This window comes from Mustela nigripes, chromosome 1 (genome assembly GCF_022355385.1).
Source record: "Mustela nigripes isolate SB6536 chromosome 1, MUSNIG.SB6536, whole genome shotgun sequence".
In the NCBI taxonomy this organism is placed as follows: Eukaryota; Metazoa; Chordata; class Mammalia; order Carnivora; family Mustelidae; genus Mustela; species Mustela nigripes.
In genome coordinates, this window is record NC_081557.1 from 38,285,989 (window position 1) to 38,308,255 (window position 22,267).

Consider the following 22,267-nt stretch of genomic DNA (forward strand, 5'->3'; position numbering starts at 1 on the left):
GGCAGGAGATGAAAACCCCATCTCTGGAGGGGCAGGTAAGACACTTAGGGTGCCATCTCTAGAAACATCCTCATTCTAGAACTGTTGAGATGGGGACCCGTATAGGTTTAGAATTGAGGGAGAACAGCACGTTCATGCTTGTTAATAGTTTCTGTAGAGAATGAGGAAAGATTAAAGCCTTTGAGTAGAAAGACAGACGAAGAGGCAAAGTGACAAGAGGAAGTTGTTTTATTTCAAACTGTGCTAGGCCAGCCTGATGCGGATGCCTGCTCTGCTCACTCACGTTTCTGCCCACCTTAGAAAAGCACATTCTGATGGTCTCAGGATCCCATCTGAGTTTGCTGGAAGGAGCTGTCTCTTCACCACAGCCCCCACACAAATGCGCACCACAGCATCCCAAGGGGACCGGACTTGAGCAAGAAACCGGTCTGCTTCCCCTCGGTTACCATCACTGGTTTCCAGCCAGATCAGGTCAGAGGAGGGGGTTGTGCTCCCTGCAGAGGCCACAAGCACATTATCATGGAGAGGGCATGGATTCCCAAGTCCAGCTCGCCCAGCACTGATGGACTGTGTGACTTTGTGGAAGTTACTCTTCCCTTCTGTGAGGGTGTTTCTTCATGAGGAAAGTGGGAGTAATCACACGTCCTCACAAGGATTCAGAAATATCATGGATGTGCTTATGTCTGGCTCCGAAAAGACTCATTAAGTTACGTTCAACTACTTTCCAAGAGAGAAGCCCCTTCCCTCCCATTCCCTCAAAAGCTTTTCCTCTCTTCGTAGTTAAATATGGTATAGGATTAAAATGCACACGAGTGAATGAAAAGTAGGCGGGAAGGAGGAGAAAGGAAATAAATAGGAGATGGTCATGGAAAGGAAAAGAAAAAGAATAAAAATAGAGAAGGCAAAATGCAAATGAAGTCATCGTACAGTAAGAAGAATCCAGATCCTCTCTTGGTTCAAAAACCTTTAAAACCACTGACTGCTGCCTACTGCTGACACGACCAAACCCGGATCCTTTGGCTTTCCTAATTTTCCCATCCACCCACGTGTTCCATACACGAGAAGACCCTGCAAGGTGCTGCAAATCACCTCAAGGTCTTGAAGGCTCCCAAACTCCCCCGAATGGGCCTCACTTGCCCCTTGTGCCTTGGTGCTCGCACTGGCCAGCCCCTTACCTACCAGGCTCGCTCCTATCTCTCCCTACCCAAACACTGGCAGCCATATGGCCAAAGAAGGTGGTTGGTGAGTGACCGTCTCACTGGTGGCAAGGTAAAATGGTAGAAACCGCTTAAGGAAACAGCTTGGCAGTTTCTTAAGTTAAATGGGGAATTACCAGGTGACCCAGCAATTCTATTCCTATGGGAAAAATGCCAAGAAAAATGCTGCAAACGAAACCGTAGGTCCACACATAGACTGTACACAAAGACTTCAGAGTGGCATTACTCAATCAAAGCCTCAAGTGGAGAAACAGTCCACAAGTGTATCAACTAGTAAATGGATGAGCAAAACCGTGGTATGTCTGTATGACGGGCTGGTCCTAGGCGACAGAGAAGAGTTAACCAGTGGCACGCTGTGACATAAATGCCCATCAAAAGGAATGCAGGGGAAGAAGCCAGGTACAAATGACCACACCCTGAAGAAGTCTACTCACATGAAATATCCAGAAAAGGCCAACCTGTACAGACAGAAAGTAGATTAGTAGTTGTTTGGGGCTGGGAGTGGGAACAGGGATTGCTTGTAAACAGGCACAACGGATCTTTTTTGGAATGACACAAATACTCTAAATTTGATTATAGTGATGGTTATACAACTCTATAAATATTTCTAAAAAAAAAAAAATCACTGAATTTTTTTTTTTTAGATTTTATTTATCTATTTGACAGAGAGAGAAACAGCGAGAGAAGGAACACAAGCAAGGGGAATGGGAAAGGGAGAAGCAGGCTTCCTGACACGGGGCTCAATCCCAGGACCCCAGGATCATGCCTGGGCCACCCAGGTGCCCCTAAAATTACTGACTTTTAAGGTGCAAATTTTATGGTTTGCAAATTATACCTCAATAAGGCTCTTACTAAAAAAAAAAGTATCTCACCAGATACATAGCCATCCACAGGGGCCTTTGTGTGTCCCCCATCATTAAGGCATGAGAGAGGATAAGGCTAACACGGTAGGGGGCACCAACTGGCATCTTTGCCTCTGCCTGTCATTTCCATATTGGGGCCTGAGTTGGGATCCCCCACCCTGAGAACAGCGGAGTGACTGCTACCTGGTGCCAGCATGCCGTTTACCTTGAGGTACAGACACTCACTTGGGGTTGCACTCAGTACTTCCTCCACAGCAAACTCCTGACCTTGTCTACCCCACTGAGCCCAGGCTGCATGTGGCTGCTGTTCTGAAAACAGTTTTGGGGAGCAATCCTACGGGCAAGGCAAGAGTCAGCCTGATTTTGACAACCTAGAGAATCCAGGCACTCTGAGACAGAGGGCAAAAGGGTTGCGGATCAAGACTGGGTGTAGGATCTCTGTTGAAATTTACTGAATTCACACAAAACCAAGAAAATCTGCTAAGCAAATTGCTGATACACAAAATATATCAAAGGAAGGGTCGGACCTGCTTAAGAAACATCCGTTCCTGATATCCAAGGATAGATATTCTAAGCATAATTTATTCTCACTGAGGCATTAGAGGAAGCCAATGAGACTTCAAATTGCCGCATATTATAAACCTAATTCAAATGGCCTTTCCTCATCTAACATTGTTGAGACCGAATGTCTTTATAAGGTTAAGTACTGCTTATAATTATACAGAAGGTGTGAAGTCTTCCAACACAATTCACAGAAGTGCTCAATTTTAATCCTGCAAATGTTAATTTAATAAATTTATATCTAATCTCAGAGCAACTATTTCTAAATGTGGCCCTTTCACACCAGGCACCACACTCTACACATCCTCAATCTAGACCTCATTACTTGGGGACCCATGACCAAAGGGCCACATCCCTGAAAGCAATTATTAAAATCATCCCAAGCCAAATGGGAAATTTTGGAAGCAAAAACAAGACCAACTTTCTAAAGACTTTCCATTCCACTTTATACCCAAATAACATGCCCATTATAAGAAATCTTATTATTAAAAACCAATACCGTTTCATTTGAAAATACTGAAAATAGCTTCCTTTCATCATATTCAACCATTTCTGATTAATTACAATTAACCTGAGTAGAACGACTTCTTTTTCTTTCAAACTTTTTCATCTCAGGACCCTTTTCTACTCTTAAAAATCCACTGAGGACCTCAAAGAACTTTGGTTTCTGCAGGTTATATCCATCTAGACTTTCTGTATTGGAAATTTAAATGGAGAGCATTTTAAACATATTCATTTCCTACTTAAAAAAATAAACTATATCTTCTTTTTTTTTTAAATTGGACATACCTAGGCTGTCAAAAACAGAAGAAAGATTGGAAGAGTAGTACTATTCTACCCTTTGGAAATATATTTAATGTGTGCCTTTCAGGAAAACACCTGGATTCTCACACATGCTTCTAAGTGTCTGATGCATTGTTTTGGTTGAAGTACATGAAGAAAATCCAGCCTGACATAAATCAGGAGCTATAAAAGGCAAGAGTATTTTCATAGGCTCTTTCGGTAACTGTGGCATTTTTCTTTGATACTACACTAAGACAAATCAGCTGAGTGTTGGGGACCTGCGTAGCTCAGTCGGTCAAGCATCTGCCTTTGGCTCAGGTCATGATCCCGGAGTCCTGGGATCGAGTCCTGCATTGGGCTCCCTGCTCAGTGGGCATCTGCTTCTCTCTCTCTCTCTCTCTCTCTCTCGCCCTCTGTCTCTCCCCCTGCTCATGCTCTCTCTCAAATAAATAAATAAAAATCTTTCTAAAAAGTTAGCTGCAGTGTGGAATCTGAAACTGTATCAATGAACTTTCCAAATGCTATTACATGAAAAGCCACAGGTTTATCTTACATAATACCAAAATAATAATAATAATAATTTTTGTTACTATGGCTGTCGATGTCACCAGAAAAGTCTGTTAAGTATTGAGAAGCTGTCAAGTTCATGGAGCTGGATAGGAGCTTTCCAAAATTCTTATTTTTACTAGAAAGCTGGAATCTTCTCTTTGGCCATAAATAGAGTCAGTTTCTTTTCGAGAAGGGGCAGGCCGGCAGGCTCAAGGCATTCGTTTGCAATGTGGCCTCTAGGTCCAAGACATCAAAAACTTATAAAGGACATTCTTGGTGTAACTAGTTCTCTCTCTCCCTTTCTTTAAATTGTGTGTGTGCACCCACTGATTAAGCCAAAGTCTCAGTGGTTTCACCCTCCAGCGTCTTGAGGGTTTCACCCTTAAGCGTGCGTATCGGCAGCTGGCACGGGCCAAATAATGCCTCAGTGTCGTAGTGACAATCGCTCCAGCATTCTCCGCCCCTTGCAAGGCTACTGGTGAACTCCCCAGGAGTCCCCAGGCCACACGTTGAAAACTGCCGTGTTACCACATAATAACTGACCTCCAACCACCATTCAAATCATGAGGGTCAGCACCCAATTTAGAAAGGTATTACTGCTTGTTCCGGTTATCCACATGTATGATGCATCCCAAGAACCTTAATGTAAGTAGAAGGCTAGATCCACAACCCAAATTCAATACAGAACCGTGAAAAATGCCATCTAGTTCCCACGTAAGGACACAAGACACTAAACATACCAAATTTACTAGGGAAGTTCTCCAAGAAATTTAAAACATGTATTTTTCTTTAATTTATTCACTTGTTTCCCCATGTGTTGGGTTTTCTTATACAAAGCGTTGGCTCAGTATTGGAGAAGTGAAGTGTCTTCTGTGGACAGATCCTCTCCACCCTTTCCAGGAGCTGGGGTTCACAGGGTGTGAAGCAGCCAGGAAAGACAGCAGAAGCACTACCACCAAACCTAATCTAATTACAAGGCCCAGGGCCCATTTCGGAGTCTCTGTTTTCTTAGCTGGACCTGAGGCCAATTCCACTTACCACTGTGAGAACTGGAGAAGTGCGTGGAAGTGGAAAGCCTGAGCACGGCCCCCAGCCCCCAGCAGACATTCAGTAAGCGGGAGCCACTCTTAGGAGTGGGGTACCTTGGAGGCAGGACGGGTCCAGAGGGGAGTGGGACACACATCCAAGTGGTCATGACCCAGCATGGGAACTGATTAACTATACAATACACTGGGGAGTAAAATGAAAATTGATGGTCTGTGTAAAGGGGAGAAGGTGCCATGATATAGGAGCCACCATCCCAAAGGAGGGAGGAGTTGGCCCCAAGGGAGAGAAGAAACAGTAAGAAGTCCATCAGACACACAGAGCAGCTGGGCATAGGGCAGCTGGTGAGGAAAACACCCTGCCACCTCCTCGCTTGGGGCCTTGAATGCCATGCTCAGATGTATAAACATTGGAAGAGCTTTTCTTTTTATTTTTCTAGAGACTGAAGCCTTATTAAGGGTTGTTGCTAAAAGGTCCTTTGGTGTCTGGCTGCCTTGGTGTCCTCACCTCCCACACACACCAATCACACTCACGCCTGTGACCTGTTGGCTGTCCCCTGGCCTGAGGTTGACTAGTGGAAAGAGAAGAGAAAAGCTCCTCTCAGAGGCCGTGGGACAGCAGCAAGCCCCCGGAGCTGGGGAAATCTGCCCTTGCTGTTTTAATGCCATAAAGCCATAAAGCACATACTGGGTGAAGCCATTTTGTATTCTCTCTACCGCTTACAAAATCTGGAAGCGTGAAACCTTCTCTCCATCGCAGCCCCAGTCCACCTCAGGTCCTGGGCTCCAGTGGAATTTCTAGGTGGCTTAATGGAATGAGAACACAAGGAGGGTTTGCCCTGTTTTCCATCACAACCATAGCCATCTGTGAAGTCTCCAGCCATTGCCTGAGCGAGCCCAGAAGCCCAGAGAGGCCTCCCGTCTCTCCTGCTCTCGGGCGGGGACACCATATTCTGCCTGGGTGTGTCTGGACCCGAGGGGGGACCACAAGGCCAGCCTGGGGACAGCCCCCCAGGTGCAGTCAGCAAGCACCCCACAACCAGCCGCGCTGCTCCACACTCACCTACGGGAGGCGCCCATCTGGACGAAACCCACCGCCACCACAGCAATGTCTTACTCACCCAGAATTTTACGAGGAAGAAGGCATTTTGGGGGCCTTTTCCAAACAGTTCCTTTAAGCCACCCTTCTTTTCAGGAAATTTGTCATAGATCTGACGAATGTCCACTGATTCGAGCAATGGGTCACTGTAAGAGTGGTTGGCATGCCCAATGTGCACGAAGAGGTGTTTGTTGTACTGTAAGAAACCAACAGAAACATTCCCATTACAAACCCTCTGGTCAACCTGGGGCACATCCGTCTTGAGGTGGAGGAGGAGCAGCGATCTCGAGATCCCGGACTTACACCTTAAATGCCTACAGTCTGTGCCTTTGAAAAGATGAAGATGTTAAGAAAAGCCATTACAGAGTTAAAAGCATCATTGTCTTTCATTGACAGGGGTATCTACTTTGGCTCAAAAAGGATTTTCATAGAGTAATAAATACAACTGAGGTTACCTGACTACCAAACCAAGAAACTCTCCTATTCACCCAGTTTTGCCTGACTCAACTGAAAATGACAGCAAAACCCTTTGGAGCCCAATATTCACAGCTCAGCCCAACAAGGAGTATGTGTGTGGTCAGTCAACGAACGTTGTCATCCAGAATGTACTTCTTGCTCCAGCTCGCCCAGCAACAGCATGGACGCAGTACTCTGGGCAATGGTAGCCACCTACTTCCTTCAACAGGCGTAAGACTGCTGAGCCTCTCTCTCACCAGTCCCCTTAGTAACCAGTGTAGAGCTCCTGCATAGGGGCTGTCAGTAAAAAGTTAGGGTCAGGAGAAGAGATCATGGAGAGGATTCAAGGTCACATGGGGCTGTTAATCAGAGAACACAGGTCCCTCATTCGCAAACCAACCAACCAACCAATCAACCAAAACCTGGTTAAGTCATATAACTTATGAAAGAGACCCTTTTTTCTCCTTGCTTTGGTATAAAACATGGTTAACTAGACCACAAAGCAGTTATCCAAATCAATGGTTCTCAAGGAACATTAAAAAAAATCACGAATCCTTGGGGCCATCCAGACTACAGGGGAATCCTAGAAAATGAGGCCAGGCATCAGTAATTTTTAATGGGCATAAAAGGAATTCCAGTATGCAGCCAGGTTTGAGAGCCGCTGGCCTCAACTTTCTACTCCAGACCCTCTAGGCCTGCCTGTCAGGCTAAGAAGATTAGAACACCAACCTAATATGACACCAAGGACATCTGGGGGTTGTGGGGAGCTCAGAGCTCATGTGAGACATTCCATGTCCCTACTTACCTGGCAGTCCCTATTTGCTTTTCAAGTTTAAGGGGCTATTTCTGCAACTAGAGTCCTTCGGAGTACTAATGTCATTAGAAATGAGAAATCCCAAGTAAAAGGCGGCTTGCTGAAAGCCGCCTACCAGGAGCATACTGTGTCCTGGGTAAGAGTTTGGGGTTTGGACTCAGCCTGCTCGAGCACAAAACTTTGTACCCACTGGAAATTAGCTAAGACACTGGGCAAGTGCTACAGCCGCCCTCCACCCCCACCGTCTGTAAAATGGGGAATGTGCTGGCCTCTGCCTCCTAGGGATGGTATGGGGTTTACATGAATAACTTCATACAAAGAGCTTACGAGAGTTCACAGGTTCAATGAACAGCAAATGATAAATGTTGGCTATTATTATTGCTTTGTAAAACCCCCCTTCTTTCAGCATAGTTAAAAAACATTTCTTGAGCTCCTGGGTGCCTCAGTCAATCATTAAGTGTCTGCCTTCAGCTCAGGTCATGATCCCAGGGCCCTGGGACTGAGTCCTGCATCAGGCTCCCTGCTCAGTGGGGAGCCTGTTTCTGTTGCTCTCCTACTCCTGCTCTTTCTCTCTCTCTGGCAAATAAATAAATGAAATCTTTTTTTAAAAAAGTTCTTAACTTGGTATAACCCAAAGTTTCCACTCATTGTGGTCACAAAAGCCTCTAGATGTATCCTGAAGAAATGCTGATTTAAATCCATGACTTGCTACATAGGCACGAGATCTCTGGCCAGAGAGCCAATGGGCAGGAGGCTCGAAATCCCATCCAATGTCAGTTGTCCATGGTACCGGACACCCGGGGATGGTGGCCAGAGCCTGGCATCTCCTGGGAGAGGGCTGAGCCCCTCTCCTGCTCAACCATCAGAGTGATATTTCTACCAGAGTTTCCAAATCTCTAAGAGGTATCGGGTGAAATGGAAAAGGGGGACCTGTGAAGCTCTGGCACAGATCAGCCCCTCCCCAGCTAGCTGCTAGCTTCCGGGTGCAATGGAGGGCTGGGAACCACTCTGCAGGGACAGAGTCTGCCTGTAAGGGAAGAGAATTTTTAAAATATAGTCAAAGCCAGGTTGGGGAGCTGAGATTATGGGGTACAATGGAAGGCCCCTGACCTTTTTATAAATGTTTCCAAATGTTGCCGTCACATCATCTTTTCAAATTATAAGCCAACGAAAGCCCACAGAAATGCATGAGGCACCCTTGCTAACGAGCTTCCATTCTCATTAGTGGGCAGGAGAAAAAACACCACCGGCCAAGTTGGGGACACAGACGCTGGTGTAAAGGCAGCCAGAGAGGCACAGATGAACGAGTAGTGTGTGCCTGTGTCTAGCTCCCTTGCCCCTTCTCTGCTTCCCCACCATTCTGAGAGCTGCGGGCAGAGGGCGTTGCTCTTTCATCATCCAGATGATGGGCCTTCTGCACGTCCACCCACCCAACACTTGTTACTAACCTCTGCCGGCAGCAAGCTCCCAGCGCCACCCAACCCCCTCTGGGAGGTACCCTTTCCATCCTGTGCCACCTGCAGGCAGGGAGTTTATGGCCTGGAAGTCAACATGAGCAGAGCTATGGGGCCACCTGTGGCCCGTCTGTCTGTTGACTCTTAGCTCCTCCTCCTTGGCAGCTGCCGACGGGCAGGCAGAGCTGGGGATGGAGGTGAGAAGCTGAGACTTGGGGTCTTTTTGCTCCCGTCATCCAAAGGCCCCTGCAGTGTCCTGCTGGAATGCAGGACCTCTAGATGTCAAGAGGACAGAAAGGCAAAGGGCGGGCAGTATTTACCCCACCTTACCTGGGGCCTGAAGATATGGCTGAAAACCAAAGTGCTGAGTGCCAGGCACAAATGCGCTGGAGCCCGAGGGGAACTTGCAATTTCAGTTTTGCTCCTATGAGCAATGGGGACACAGGATGTAAAATTCACAACAGGACTTGGAGGGGGAGGGAATAAGGCGTGGAGGGTGCTCGGCAGAGGGCCTGGCATCTAAGAAGTGTTGGATGAATCGTAGCTGCTAAGGTTACTACTGTTGTGGTTTATTATTACGTGAGATTACTAGATCCTGGGGGAGAAGAGAAGAACTTCCTGTGTGAGCTACCCCTCTTGCCTAGCAAAGAAAACACAAACACAAGTAAGCCAGGAGCTAGAAGCAAGTTGTGAAGCCATGTAACTGTTCAAAGCCTTGGTTCTGGCCCTTTCCTAACAAGCTTCTCGGGCTGTGGGCCTCTCCTGGGCCCAAAGGAAGGAGAAGAGCCGTGCCCATTCACGGCTCTGTGTAATGTGCTCTCTATCTACGCGACCTCGGGTAATCCTGGCCTCGCAATGACACCGTAGGGACATTTTACTGAAGTCATTACACATGGGGAAATGGAAGTTCAGAAATGTACAGAGTTGTCTGAGGTCACACTTCCGGGAATAGTCCTGGAGTTAAGAATAAAACTTGGACTGGTCAGCGACCCAGCCCGTGCATTTGCTGCAAACGTCAACCACACTGTCTCCAGCAGAAAGTGTCTCAACCCTTCTCACTTAGATCCATGTTTTCTGAAAGCTGATTTGAGGAAAAAAAGTGTGTGTGTGGGGGGGGGGGGGGGATTAACTAGCATTTCCAAAATCCTAAGAAGTTAGATTAGAATTCAGGACAAACAGAGATGCAGCCGACAGGAGTCTTCAAAGGTTTCTATTTTGAGGAAGTTACCTTTGTGCCCGAGTGGCTGAAATGAACTGAGAAGGGCAGGCTGTCTTTGCCAAAGGAAACCGGGCACTGCCTCCCCAAGGCTGGTGACGTGAAACCAAACCCTGACTGCTGGCATCTGGGTGCCTTTATTCCTGCCAAGAGGTGACTTTGTTTCTAAGAATACAAAGGACTAAAAAAGGTATCCTGGAGACCACAGCAGTGAGACAAACAGCCCTCCCTCTCCCCTTAATTCAACCTGGGTAGGTCAGGAATCCCTCTGTCCCCAAATCCAGAAGACCGAGAAGAAGAAATTCACCCGATATGTTTCGGTTTAAGTTTTGGTAAAATCAAAACTCGGACGAAACCATCTGGTAAGGCTCTAACTACCTCCCTTCCTGTCAGTCCTCCTTGTAAGGGAAGAAGGCAAGGGCGCGTACCTTATTTCCCTCTCTCCTTCCCCAATACATCCCATTTTCTTTGCATCAGGGCTGGTTTCCCCAAAACCAAAGGTGAAGCACAAAACCAAAGAAGGGCAATTCTATTTTACAGGGCAGGAAACAAATGTTTGCAAAACAACACCAACAGCAACAACTCAAATCCCAAGTGTTGGGGGCAATACAGAAACAGAAACAGAGTCCATGTCAAGAAGTCCTGGTATGAAAGCCCAAGACTACATTTCTTGTTTTGATTTCCAAAACAGAGCTTAAAATTGGTTTGCTCAATTACAAAAAGAAGTCTCTTTAGGCACTCAGGAGATATGCTGACTATTAACATATCAATGACAACAACCAAAAAGGTACTCACTGTGCTTGTTGCTTTTATGGATTTCAGTAGAAGGAATCAGCATTCCTGACACCTTCTATGCTAGGCACAGGGATTCCATGGCCTAATAGTAAAAAAGCCCTCTCTAAAGAACCTACAGAATTGAAGGTATGGAGCTAGCTTACTGCCCCTACAGTCAGAAGCACATATTTGCCTATGTAAATATAATGTTCTCAATGATTCCCACAAAGAAGACTGGGAATAACGACGGTCAACATCCCCTGTCCTACACATCACGTGACTTAAGGCAGCATTCGCCTGCTCTTTTCATACGAATGGCTGTATTTCTCCACACTAAACATACAGTGGTACGGGTGAGCAAGGAGCACCCATGTGGAACTCCTTTGAAAATGTCCCTCAAGTTTCACAAGTCTAAGGTGGAAACCAGGATGAGACCCAAGTTCCCCCATTGCATCTGAGAGTAGAACACAAACTTCTAAGTTTCAGAAAATTTTCCTTCTTGCAACTCTTAAAAACTAGGCACAGCAGGGTGTTTTCACAAAATGAGGGACTATGTGGCAAGAGGAAGATGGGGCCCTAATCCAGAAGAGGGAGCGAAGAATGCACCAGCCCAGTAGCTGGGAGGCTGACCTGGAGGGCAGCCAGTCCAGGGTGCACGAGAAGCTGGGGGCTGCTGGAGGGGTGTCACCAAAGGGACAATAACCTGAAAAGATTCTGAGTTGTCCGACCATCTGGAGAAAAGTAGGAGAACTCTGTTAGAAACGTTGGAGATGAATTTGTATAGGTACGTAAAAACCAGACCAAAGAAAAGGCAATAACCAACCCTAGGAAAAAAAATTTCTACAATCCAGGAAATGGTTCTAATACATCACACATGAACCATGCTGTATGTGACATTTACAGGCTTGTAATACAAACACTGGGTGTTAATTAAACCAAAAATTGTGATATAACCAGACCGGGGAATAGGAAGGGGCGAGAACAAGTTCTCAGTTTATTTAGAGAGCTAAGTCCTGGTCTTTCACAGTAAGAAGTCAACAGAAGCTGTCCGAAATTAATAGGCTGAAATACACAGCGTGAACATGTTTTTTTTTGAAATATGGAGAGAATATAGGAAGAAATGGCTGAAAAAGCTGTTAAGTAGCTGTCCCTAAGGAGTAGGACCGGGAGGTGAGGAGACATGGGGCAGAGGACTGCCGCTTTTCTTTACTGGCCGTGAGTCTGGTTCAATTTGTTTTATATACAAAGCACGTGTATGACTTTATTAAATTAAATAAACAGCCAACTGAAAAAGACGCTGGAACATCACGGAGTTTTTTGAGGAAGAGAAACAACTATAAAGGGAAACAAAAATATTGAGAGTTGTGCTTCAGGATGTTTATTCTAGCTGGTCACAAGTTCCCTTGGCTGGAGAGGAACTTGGTCAGATCACAGAGTCTTCCTATGGCTAAAATACTCAGGAGGGCTTAGCAGAAGCCGGGGTTCTTGTCTGCCTTGCAGGGTTCACCAAAACACCAGCACTCCCCAGCAAAGCCCTACCTCAACAAAGACTGTCCCGCAGCTCAATCATAATACTCAGCTTTCTCTTCTGACTTGGGAAAATGCTCATTTGCTTTTTTCATGGTTATAATCCCCGCAGTCATTCCTCACAGCAGTCGTAAACAGCGACAAAGGTGAATGTAATCCTTAAAACTCAAAAAAGTTACTGGCGCTGGGCTATTTAGCTACCCTGGGGGTTTAACGAAGGACTTTTCCTCCTTTTCCAAATCAGTTCTAAGGTCACTCTCTTTCCTGCTCCCGCCTCTCCTCCCCTCCCTGCTGCTTGGGGAGGCTGCAGAGAGGGTGAGGACCACTGGAACTCTGGAGTCAGCTGGGGTCCAAGTCTGAGTCCTGGTGCAGGGGCCACTTCCGAGTGGGGTCATCTAATATGGGCAAGTTCAGGGGCGTCTGCGTGGCTCAGTTGGTTGAGTGTTTGTCTTCGGCTTGGGTCATGATCCCAGGGTCCTAGGACTGAGCTCTGCTTTGGGCTCTCTGCTCAGAGGGAAGCCTGCTTCTCCAGCTCCCACCCCCACTGCTTGCATTCCCTCTCTTGCTGTCTCTCTGTCAGATAAATCAATAAAATCTTAAAAGATAAAATAAATAAAGTAAATAAAATGGGCAAGTTCAGCACCCTGAGGCAGCTTCCACATCCATAATGCAGGGGTAATCCTGGTACCTATCTTGAAGAAGTGGTACAAACATAATGTGAGATAACGTGTGGAAAATACATAACTCTGGGCTTGCACAGAATTTGTTACTATTATTGCCAAGTAATCATGATTGTTTCTTTACTTCAGACGAAGATCATGTGAAATTAAGATTATCCTGCTGATAGCCACGAAATGGAAAATACCAAAACTTAAAGCAGAGATTAAAAGGAACACATGAGACACACAGGGTGATTCCTACTTGTTCGTCACTGTAACGTGAGGCGGGGGTGAGGTGGGGTGATGTGCACCCACAGCCTGGAGTGATCTGGCTCCCGAATTTCCCTCAGCCACGTCAATGCCCACTCCCTGAAGCACAGAGAGCCTGCTCTTAAAGTGCCCGTCACCACTGAGGAGACACACCGGAACAGCCCAACTCCCAAAAGCGGCCACTGGGTTTTCTTTTCTTTCTTTCCTCTTTTTCGAAAGCATGGCTAATAGGTTCTATTCCAGAGACCCCTGGTGAGGCAGCTCGCTGTCTGTGAAAAAGGACAGAGAAACCCAGACAAATCTTCCTGTCCTTGGCACTGGGCGCTGCTTCCTCGGACCGGAGCTGCACTACCTCGTCTGACAGGAAGGTGGCGGTCTTCTCCCAAACTTGTTTCAAAAAATCCCAAGTATCTGAAGAACGCAGTAAAACCTTGAAAAATGACTGCTGTCAAATAATACCAAGAGGAAAAATTATAATCCACTTAGGAATTTTAAGAAACCAAGACAAATAACTCATGTCAAGGGGGGGGCTAATGTACAAGTCAGAACATAACGGGGATGGACAGATCACCTACATTTGTATCCTGTCCTTCTCTTGCTTGGGCTCTGTCCACACATCCCCAGGACAGTTCTGGCAGCCTGTGATAACCCCCGGGCCCTGCAAGGACAGGGAGTGGCTGTGGGCGAGTGGTGGGGTGTGGCTGGGTTGGGCTCCAACTCCAGCAGGGCCTCTCCTCATCTGTTAACTGCTCCAAGGCACCGGCCCTCTTCTGGCTACTTGGCACCCGGGCACTGCTTCATCCCCTCCCCTGTGCTCCTCTCAAAAATAAACAGCATTGAGAGCAAAGAATACGGAGCAAAAATCAGTCCTTCCTGCCGGGATCTCACACCAAAAGGCCTCACCTCAGCCCTGCCTCCCACTTCCACCACCACCTTCGCAGAGGGGCTGTCTTCCCCCACCAGGGTGCGGCTGGAAGAGCCCACGGGCCACGTGCATGGACAGCAAGTGGGAAGGCAGGCACACGGGGGTGCCAACCTGCCAAGGAGAACAGATGGAGCCTAGCCAGGCCTCTGTGAGACGTCCATAAAACCCAGATTTCCAGATGCTTTCAATTGCCTCGTCCCCCTGATGGCAAGGAAAACGCAGAGTGAGTGCCTGGAGCGGCTCAGACACGAGAGTAAACCATGCACCGCTGGGAGAGGCAGCAGCGAGGATGGCTTGGCCGCTGCACAGGGCAGAGCGGAGAAAACCACACACCACACCACAGTGCACCAGCCTCCCAGCCCCCAAATGCTGCACATAAACGCTGGGCACGACCCACCATCAGACCTCCGCTGTAGGCTTCCTCGGAGATCTGGGAAGGCTGGAGGTGCTTTCTGACCATACATACTAAACACGGGCGTGTCCATTACCGACACAGGGAGCAGAGCCAGGTCTGCTGCTGTTTCTGGGGTGTGCAGCCCATGGCAAGCTGCTTAACCTTCCTGGGTCCTGGCTTCCTCCATCTGAACATGGGGCTGTCACCTGGCCTCCACGGGTCCACGGGAAGTTCCAACGACTGAGCAAACACGACAGTCCTGTGTGAGCCCCAGCGTGCCGCACAGACGCCGGTACAAAGGTGTACTATTAATGAGATCGACCGCAGCCATAAATGGGGGGGGGGGGGGGGGGTGGTGGTGAAGGGGCCTCTTTCTGAAGGACCAGAAACCAGATCTGCCCAGACAGCCATCTCCCCATGAATCCATAAATGCACTGCCGCCAGTGGCCACAGCAGCCGGTTTTGGAGGCTTCTCCAAACCCTGCCCTTCTCCGCCCGGTCACAACACTGGTAGGGGAGTTTCTGGCCCTCTGGAGTTTCCACCTGGCTATACTTCTGTATTTCTCTAATCTAGTCCCCACTCAAACCACCTGCCCTTCATTCTGCCACAGGCCTCATGGATTTCAGACCTCCTGAGAGCTGCGCTAGTCACATTTTCCCAACCAAAACCAGGTTCTGTGATCTAACAAAGGAATTTCGGTTCATCTGTGACTTTAGGCCTTGGAAAGGAGCTATAAAAATATGAAAATTAAATCATTCATGGGGTCACACTGACCAACCGCCTTTCTGGAAAAAAAAAAGGGGATCTGCAGGACATGTCTGCGGAACTGCAGGGTGTGCTCCTCAGAGGCCTGCCCTGGCCTTCCCCAAAGAAGAGGTGCTGGGGAAACGTCCTTCTTCTTGGATGATCCTTCCATGCCTGGTCCCCTCCAAGTCACACTGTGAGAGAATCCACGATAAAGCACTTGCTTGGTAAGGAAGACCTCCCGAAACGCGGGTTATCGCTGCCACCTCCCCTCCAGTTCCTCAAACCACGGGCACTGGATGCAGACCAACTTCCAATCTCCAGCTCTGCCGTCGATGAGCTGATTCCCGGGCTCAGTTACTTAAACTCTCTGAGCCTGTTTCTAATACCCATTTCAGCAGGTTTATTTCGATGATGAGAGGCAAGGGCATGACCACATGGCAATCCTGCTTCCTCTCTGCTCCACGTCTCCTCAAATGACAGTACCGTCTCTGGTCCCCAAAACAGTCATCTCCACTATGCTCTTCCTCCCATAGCTAATCAGACCCAAGGCCTTTGATGCCTTTCCCCTCGGACACTCCCTATTTTCTGTACCCCATTGGGCCTGGCCAGGCCACTGCCCTGGTTTGGTCCTTGCCACCCAACACCTGGGCCAGATGGTCACTGCCCTACCCTAGCCACTCTCTGACCTGCTGCCACTGTCAGCTTCCTAAAACACAATAACACAATCAGACCACAGCTTCTCTTTCAAAAGGGGAGTGAGATTCATGTTTTTGCTACATATGTATTAAAACCTCTGGAAAGATTCATCAGAGGGGTGTCTGCATGGTTCAGTCCATTAAGTAGCTGCCTTCAGCTGGGGCCACGATCCCACGGTCCTAGGATCAAGTCCCGTATCGGATTCCCTGCTTGGCAAAGAGTCTGCTTCTCCCCCTGCTTGTGCTCTTTCTCACTCAAAACAAAACAAACAAACAAACAAAAAAACCCAAAAAAACAAAAACCCCCCCCCCCCACAAGAATCTAGCAACAGTGGTTAGAAGGAAGGGAAGTCTCTCTCCATTCTTTTATGCTTATCAACTTCGGACTGTGTGAATTTATTACATACTCAAATCATCATTAATTTTTAAAAAAAATGATTCTGGTTTCCACCTGAATTTCAATATGGTCCAAATCACCCAATGAGCATATCCTCTCAAGCCTGGTTCCTTCCATGTCTCTGGCCCAATTTTCAGCTACCTTACTACAAGATGTTCAGGCCACAAATACACTCGTGGAGTCCTCCACATGGTCCAGGGATGCCACTGTAATGGCCAGTGCCACAGACCGGAATCAGGCTGAGCACCTCTGTCCCAAATCTCACACTGCTATTAGGGATCAGCCTCTGGAAACACTGGAATAAACATGCTGCTGCTACAGCACGATGGGGGGGGGGGGGGATGTTCTAAAGTAGGTGGAAACCCTCCTCGCTTCTTTGCCCCAAACCCCGAGAAGAATCACAGCCCCAGACATTTGAAAAGGAGCTCAGGGAAAATCCAGCCCAACCCTCTACCCAAGGTGAAAGGCACTGTGACAGCCAGCCCGGGCTTAGAGAGCTCCTATGTTGGAAGGCAGCTGTCTTTCTGTTTGAAGAATTTCTTTATTCCTTCAAAAGTACAGGGAGGTGGTTAAGAACAGAGTGGAGCCAAACCCTGGCACGACCAATTCCTGGCGATGGCTCTTGGTAATGTACCTTCGTGTTTCTGAGCCTCTGTTCCACTATTGACAGACTGCAGAGAAGCACGGTATCCACGTCATCGCGCTTGGCATAGCATGCTTGTCACACAGCTCAGGAAGTGCTGGCGGCTGTCATTACTGCTACAATATATAAAGGTATTTCCTCGAGTGAGTGCAGCTATGCCTTTTCTGTTCAGGTCTGTTCCTGTACCCACCACAGCATGCACCTCCCTTTTCTGCAAGACCCCGCTGCTTCAAAATCCAGAGAGAAGCACTTCCTTGTTTCTCCCTCTCTGTTCCAGTTTTCCCTTCTCTGGCTGCAGGAGGGCTGGAGGCACCTGCCACACCCCTGGGGTAGGGGCGGAGGAATCCTGCTAGGCTTCATCAGGAAAACCACTCCCCATGCACAAGCAGAGAGCCCAGATTTTCACTGGCCTAAAGGAGCCGCTGCTCACTTGGCCAGATTTCAGGCAAGGTGCTTTTAAATGACCCACCCTAGGTAGGGGATCTTCCACTCAACACTTTCAGTCCTTGCATATGTTAACACTGAAATCGTGTAGAAAAGTGTATTTTCAAGCATTACTAACCACTTCCAAAATAGTCTCTGTTGTTTAGAGTCTTCCTTCCTTTCTTCACCCTCTGCTGTTTTTCTCTTAGCTTCAAGCGGAGCCAGAGGTAACAGAGGGACCGATTTGCTGGTTTTCCACCAATATAAACAACCACTGATTTGGGGGAAATGCTGCCGCCAGGTTGGTACACGACGCGCAGCCAGCAGGGGGCGCTCATCCCCCAGACGACTCTTCTCCGCGCCTCGCAGACTCCCAACCAAGCTCCTCAGATAGGAGCGGATCCTGCAGCCTTCTGGTCATCCTCTCGGCAGCGCAGTCAGCCGACCTGGGCCACCATCTCGCTTTCAGTGGCTGCTGACTGGCTACCCCGGGGGCAGGCTGTGTCCTGGGATGAAATGAAATGATGCACACTGCCAGCTGTCGCCACTGCTATCGGGCGGGTCTACTGGCGTTAGCACCACCAGGGACAGCAGAGTCGGGGCCAAGTCTTCCGTGGTGGCAGTGGGCACACGCGTCGTAAACTGAAGAGGGATTTTCCAGAACGGCTGGTACCAAGGAGGCCACCCTAGCCTAGGGACTAGGTGAAGCGGGTCTACACAAGTGTGTGTTCGAGCCCCGGCCCCGGAACTAGCTTATAGCTTAGACAAGCCATTGCTCCAGGCCTCTTCCATAAGAAGAAAATCACCAAAAAAGAAAAATTCACCTACCTCACCGAAGAGTGATAATGATGAAAGAGATTTGTTAATGAAAACTGGCTCAGCACCCAGCCCGTTAATGTGTTTGTTCAGCGTTTGTCACCATGACCCATGACCTCACTGACTCCAAAGAGCCCAAGCCCTTAAAAGGAGGTAGGGGTAAATGTGTGTGTGTCTGTACACAAAGATTCGTGTACATACACAACACAAAGTTGAAACTGTTTGGGGACCTTTAATTGTTGCTCTGCTGGCTTCCTTATCGAATTAACAAGCTTCAAGTCTGATGCTGTATTTTAAATACTGTACATCTAACTTTGTTAAAAGGTACCAGTGGAATGTACTTCAGATGGCTTTAAATTCTCCTGTTGCATTAAAGTCTGAGAAGCCATACAAACTCTGACAGCCCAAAGAATCCATCCACAAGCCCCAAGGTTTTCCAGTGTGACCTTGGTCCCGAAGCGTCATTAAACACTCACGCTAACGGCACCCTGTGTTTGCAAAATAAAGCGCCCATTGTGGGATCTGAGAAGCTGGAGCTTGGAACCCTGTCATTGTGCTTTAAATAATTTTGTGAATTACTAATTTCGATGAATCCCCTTTTGAGTAATCACCTTTTTTCCCCAAGGCTCCCCCCATTTCCTCCTTCCACAAGAGCCATCCTTTAGGCCCTTACATTTCTACTGAAATAAATTCCTCTGCCATTATTCACAATCCCCCGTGTATTCATTTACACACATTAAATTCATTTGTGCAATTCTGCCAAATAAGTGTTTATAACACAGGAATGTGAGAAGCCACATCAAAAATGACATGCATATTATAATGTAACAATACAATGTCACAACAGTGACAGACCTCTGGTTGGCACGGTCTAACAGACCTAACTGGGTGGCTCATCAGTTAAGCATCTGCCTTCAGCTCAGGTCATGATCCCACGGTCCTGGGATCGAGCCCCACATTGGGCTCCTTGCTCAGCGGGGAGCCTGCTTCTTCCACTCCCCCTCCTCTCTGCTTGTGCTCTGTTTCTCAATCTCAAATAAATAAATACAATTTTTAAAAAATCAAATCAAATCACGATACCTAAGTCATGATCCCAGGATCCTGGGATCGAGTCCCACATCTGGCTCCCTGCTGCACAGGGAGCCTGCTTCTCCCCCTCCCCCTCCTCTCTGCTTGGGCTCTATCTCAAATAAATAAAATTTTTAAAAAATGAAATGAAATCATGATATAAGCCAAAAACCACCAACATATATATTAGAAGGTATTATTACTTTCTGAAATTATATATTTTTAATCTAAAGAGCAAGTGATTTTCAAACGGTGAAGAAGGGCCGTTACTCCACAGAAGCACTCAACGTCACCTTACGTAACGCGTGTGTCCCTCTCACGTCCTCTGGAACACGGGCTCAGGGAGAATGAGACTTAGCTCCCTAACACCTGGAAGAGTGGCTGCCATTTAGGAAATGTTTAAAATTATTTGTTTGGATGAATTCCAATTTCTTTCAGTCCCCACCTCATGCCCCTGCTGAAGTATAATTGTGTTCTCAAGAGGCCCAAAGGTGTTGATTCACAGCAGGTCTTGAGTTTACTTCGGGGCCTCTGAAGTCTGGTACTCAAGTTCAATCTTGAGAACCAAACCTTTTCATTAATCACTAGAAGGCCACATCCAGCCGAACCAGTCCGATTATCATGTGGACTCCTAAACATGGCTGAAGCATGAAGGATCTGAGGCCTCTGTTCCAAGAGGGCTGGGGGGGCCCTGTCTTTATGAAACTATTCACCAACTTTCTTACTGCTTTCTACACTAAGTCATCACCTCCAGAATGTTCTTCTCCCTTTTTCTTCCCCCACCTTCCAGGGAAAGGGCGACTTCCTCAAGGAAGCCCGCCCTGTCCCATTCATCACTCACAGTGCTCAGTGCACTCCCTTTGCAGACATCCCCATGCTTCACAGGGACTTCGTGTGTAGAGTCTTCTTGGTAGACATTACACCGCACATGGGCAGACACAGTGCCTGTTGGTGCCATGCTGGGCTCCCCCCGGGACAGCGCCTAACACGCAGGAGCATGTGTTCCTAAGCATTTACGGATTGGGCTGAATGAACCCAGTCGTTCTCAATCTGAAGCCCAACAAACTAAACCCTCGTTCTCCTGGAGCCTGTGTTCCAGAGGAGAAGATGCGAAAAGTGTACACGTGCAACAGCAGAAAAAGGAACTGGGCATTCCTGCCCCTAACAGGTCCATAACTGGAGAGGACAGCATAAGAGGGGGCTGCCACAGGCTTTTTAATCAATCAATCAATTTTTTTGGGGGGGTGATAGAATATTTTATCATCTTTTAACCAGAGAAACAACTACCATCTTGGGACTTTTCCTTTCCAGTGTCTTGGAGCTCTGTTCTTTAAAAAATGGTCAAAAGCAAAGAGAGAGACTGGGTCACACAGGAGATACCTAGACAGAGAATTTCAAAACTGGGGGTGGTTTGTAGTAGTGAAAAGAGTATAATGAAATAGATTTGGGCTCCTAATCCCTCTGCTTATTCACTAAACATCCTAAACTGTTTAATGCATCTGGGCCTCAGTTTCTTCACCAATAAAATGGGGGAAAGTGAATCTACTCATGGAGCACCAGAAAGACAGAATGAAATAGTTAACCAGCGCGTATTCTGTAAGCATCAAGGTGTCCTACCAACATGAGTTATGCAAAGTGAAAACCATCGTGGGGCTGAAATCCAGTCTTCGGCCAAAGTATCCCCTATGCTTTCCAGAAAGAATAAGAAACAAAGAATTAGGAGGGTAATCTTTTTTGTTTTTATCTCAGCACCTCTCAAGAAGGATTTGATGCCATCACCATCACCCTTCTTAAAAAACCACTCGGCCACAGGAGAAGAGCGATCCAGCTGGCCTTTCCCCCCCTTACCCCAATAAGCTGCCTCAATGGGCCTAATGACCTACTTTCCATCTCTTTCTTCATTTTTTCCTCCGAATTTCAGAACAGGCTCTATTTTACTACCAACTCCCAGACATTCACAATTCATAAACAGAAACGTCAGAAATGTCCATGGAGTCTCCACTCTGGTGATGGCTTGTGGCATCCCCCGAGTCAGAGCCCGTCCGCGGAGCATAGTACAAAGACCCCAGAGAGGTCACCTCCACCTGTTCCGTATGCGGGTATTTACACCAGATGGTGAACTCATCCCTGACGCCTTCTTCTGACACAGCACGACCACAGAGTAGGGAACACACAGAGAGCCTGGGACCTCTGAGCGTCGAGAGCCCCTGAGAGCAGGGTGGTGGGGTGAGAAAGAGTGCGTGGAAAGGAGTTGGGGAAGACAAACTTCTGATTCCTGCCTTTTTGCCTCGGGCTCACCCACACACAGATGCAACACTCAGAGGCACAGCTGCCAAGGAGTGGGAGTGAAGACGGGGCCTGGCGACTGTCGGGTGGGAGAAAAGGGGGGCTCACATACGTATGGGAAGTAACGGGCCGGACCGAGCAACAGTGTCACGATGGGCACTAGACGGGGCAGGGAAGACGGCAAAGAAGAAAAATGACAGAATCCAGGTGCCAACATGACTGGTGCTTAGCGTCGTAACGCACCGCTTTCTGGATCGTACTAAAACACCAGCTTGTTACTTCTCCGTAAGAAGAGAACCACTCGCTATCTTGAGAAAGGACAGACTTGCAAACGCAGTACAAAGTTAACAGCTAACTGCTTGCTTAGGCTTAAGTTTTAAAGACGTGAATTTGAATCGCCGATCTACTAGATAGTAACTGTGTGACTTTAGAGAATTAGAGAATTCTCTATTTATATAAGGAATTCTTAGAGAATATAATATATAAGGAATTCTTAGATTATTCCTTAACTTCTCTGTTTCCTCATCTGTCCCACAGTACCATACCTTATGGAATTTTGGGGGGAGTAAAATGTGGCCACTTACAGA

At 47.6% G+C, this 22,267-nt stretch overlaps 1 protein-coding gene across 10 annotated transcripts in view; it reads right to left on the reverse strand.

Annotated features, from left to right (window-relative positions):
• Positions 1-22,267, reverse strand: part of TEAD1 (TEA domain transcription factor 1) — a 261,228-nt gene that overhangs the window by 34,433 nt on the left and 204,528 nt on the right. For 8 of the 10 annotated variants that reach the window (XM_059408043.1, XM_059408047.1, XM_059408049.1 and 5 more), the window contains one exon: positions 6,138-6,311. The exons of the other annotated variants lie outside the window; for them this stretch is intronic. In XM_059408043.1, coding sequence (XP_059264026.1) covers positions 6,138-6,311 — 174 coding nt within the window. The remainder of the gene's footprint in view (positions 1-6,137; positions 6,312-22,267) is intronic. 10 annotated transcript variants of the gene reach the window in all.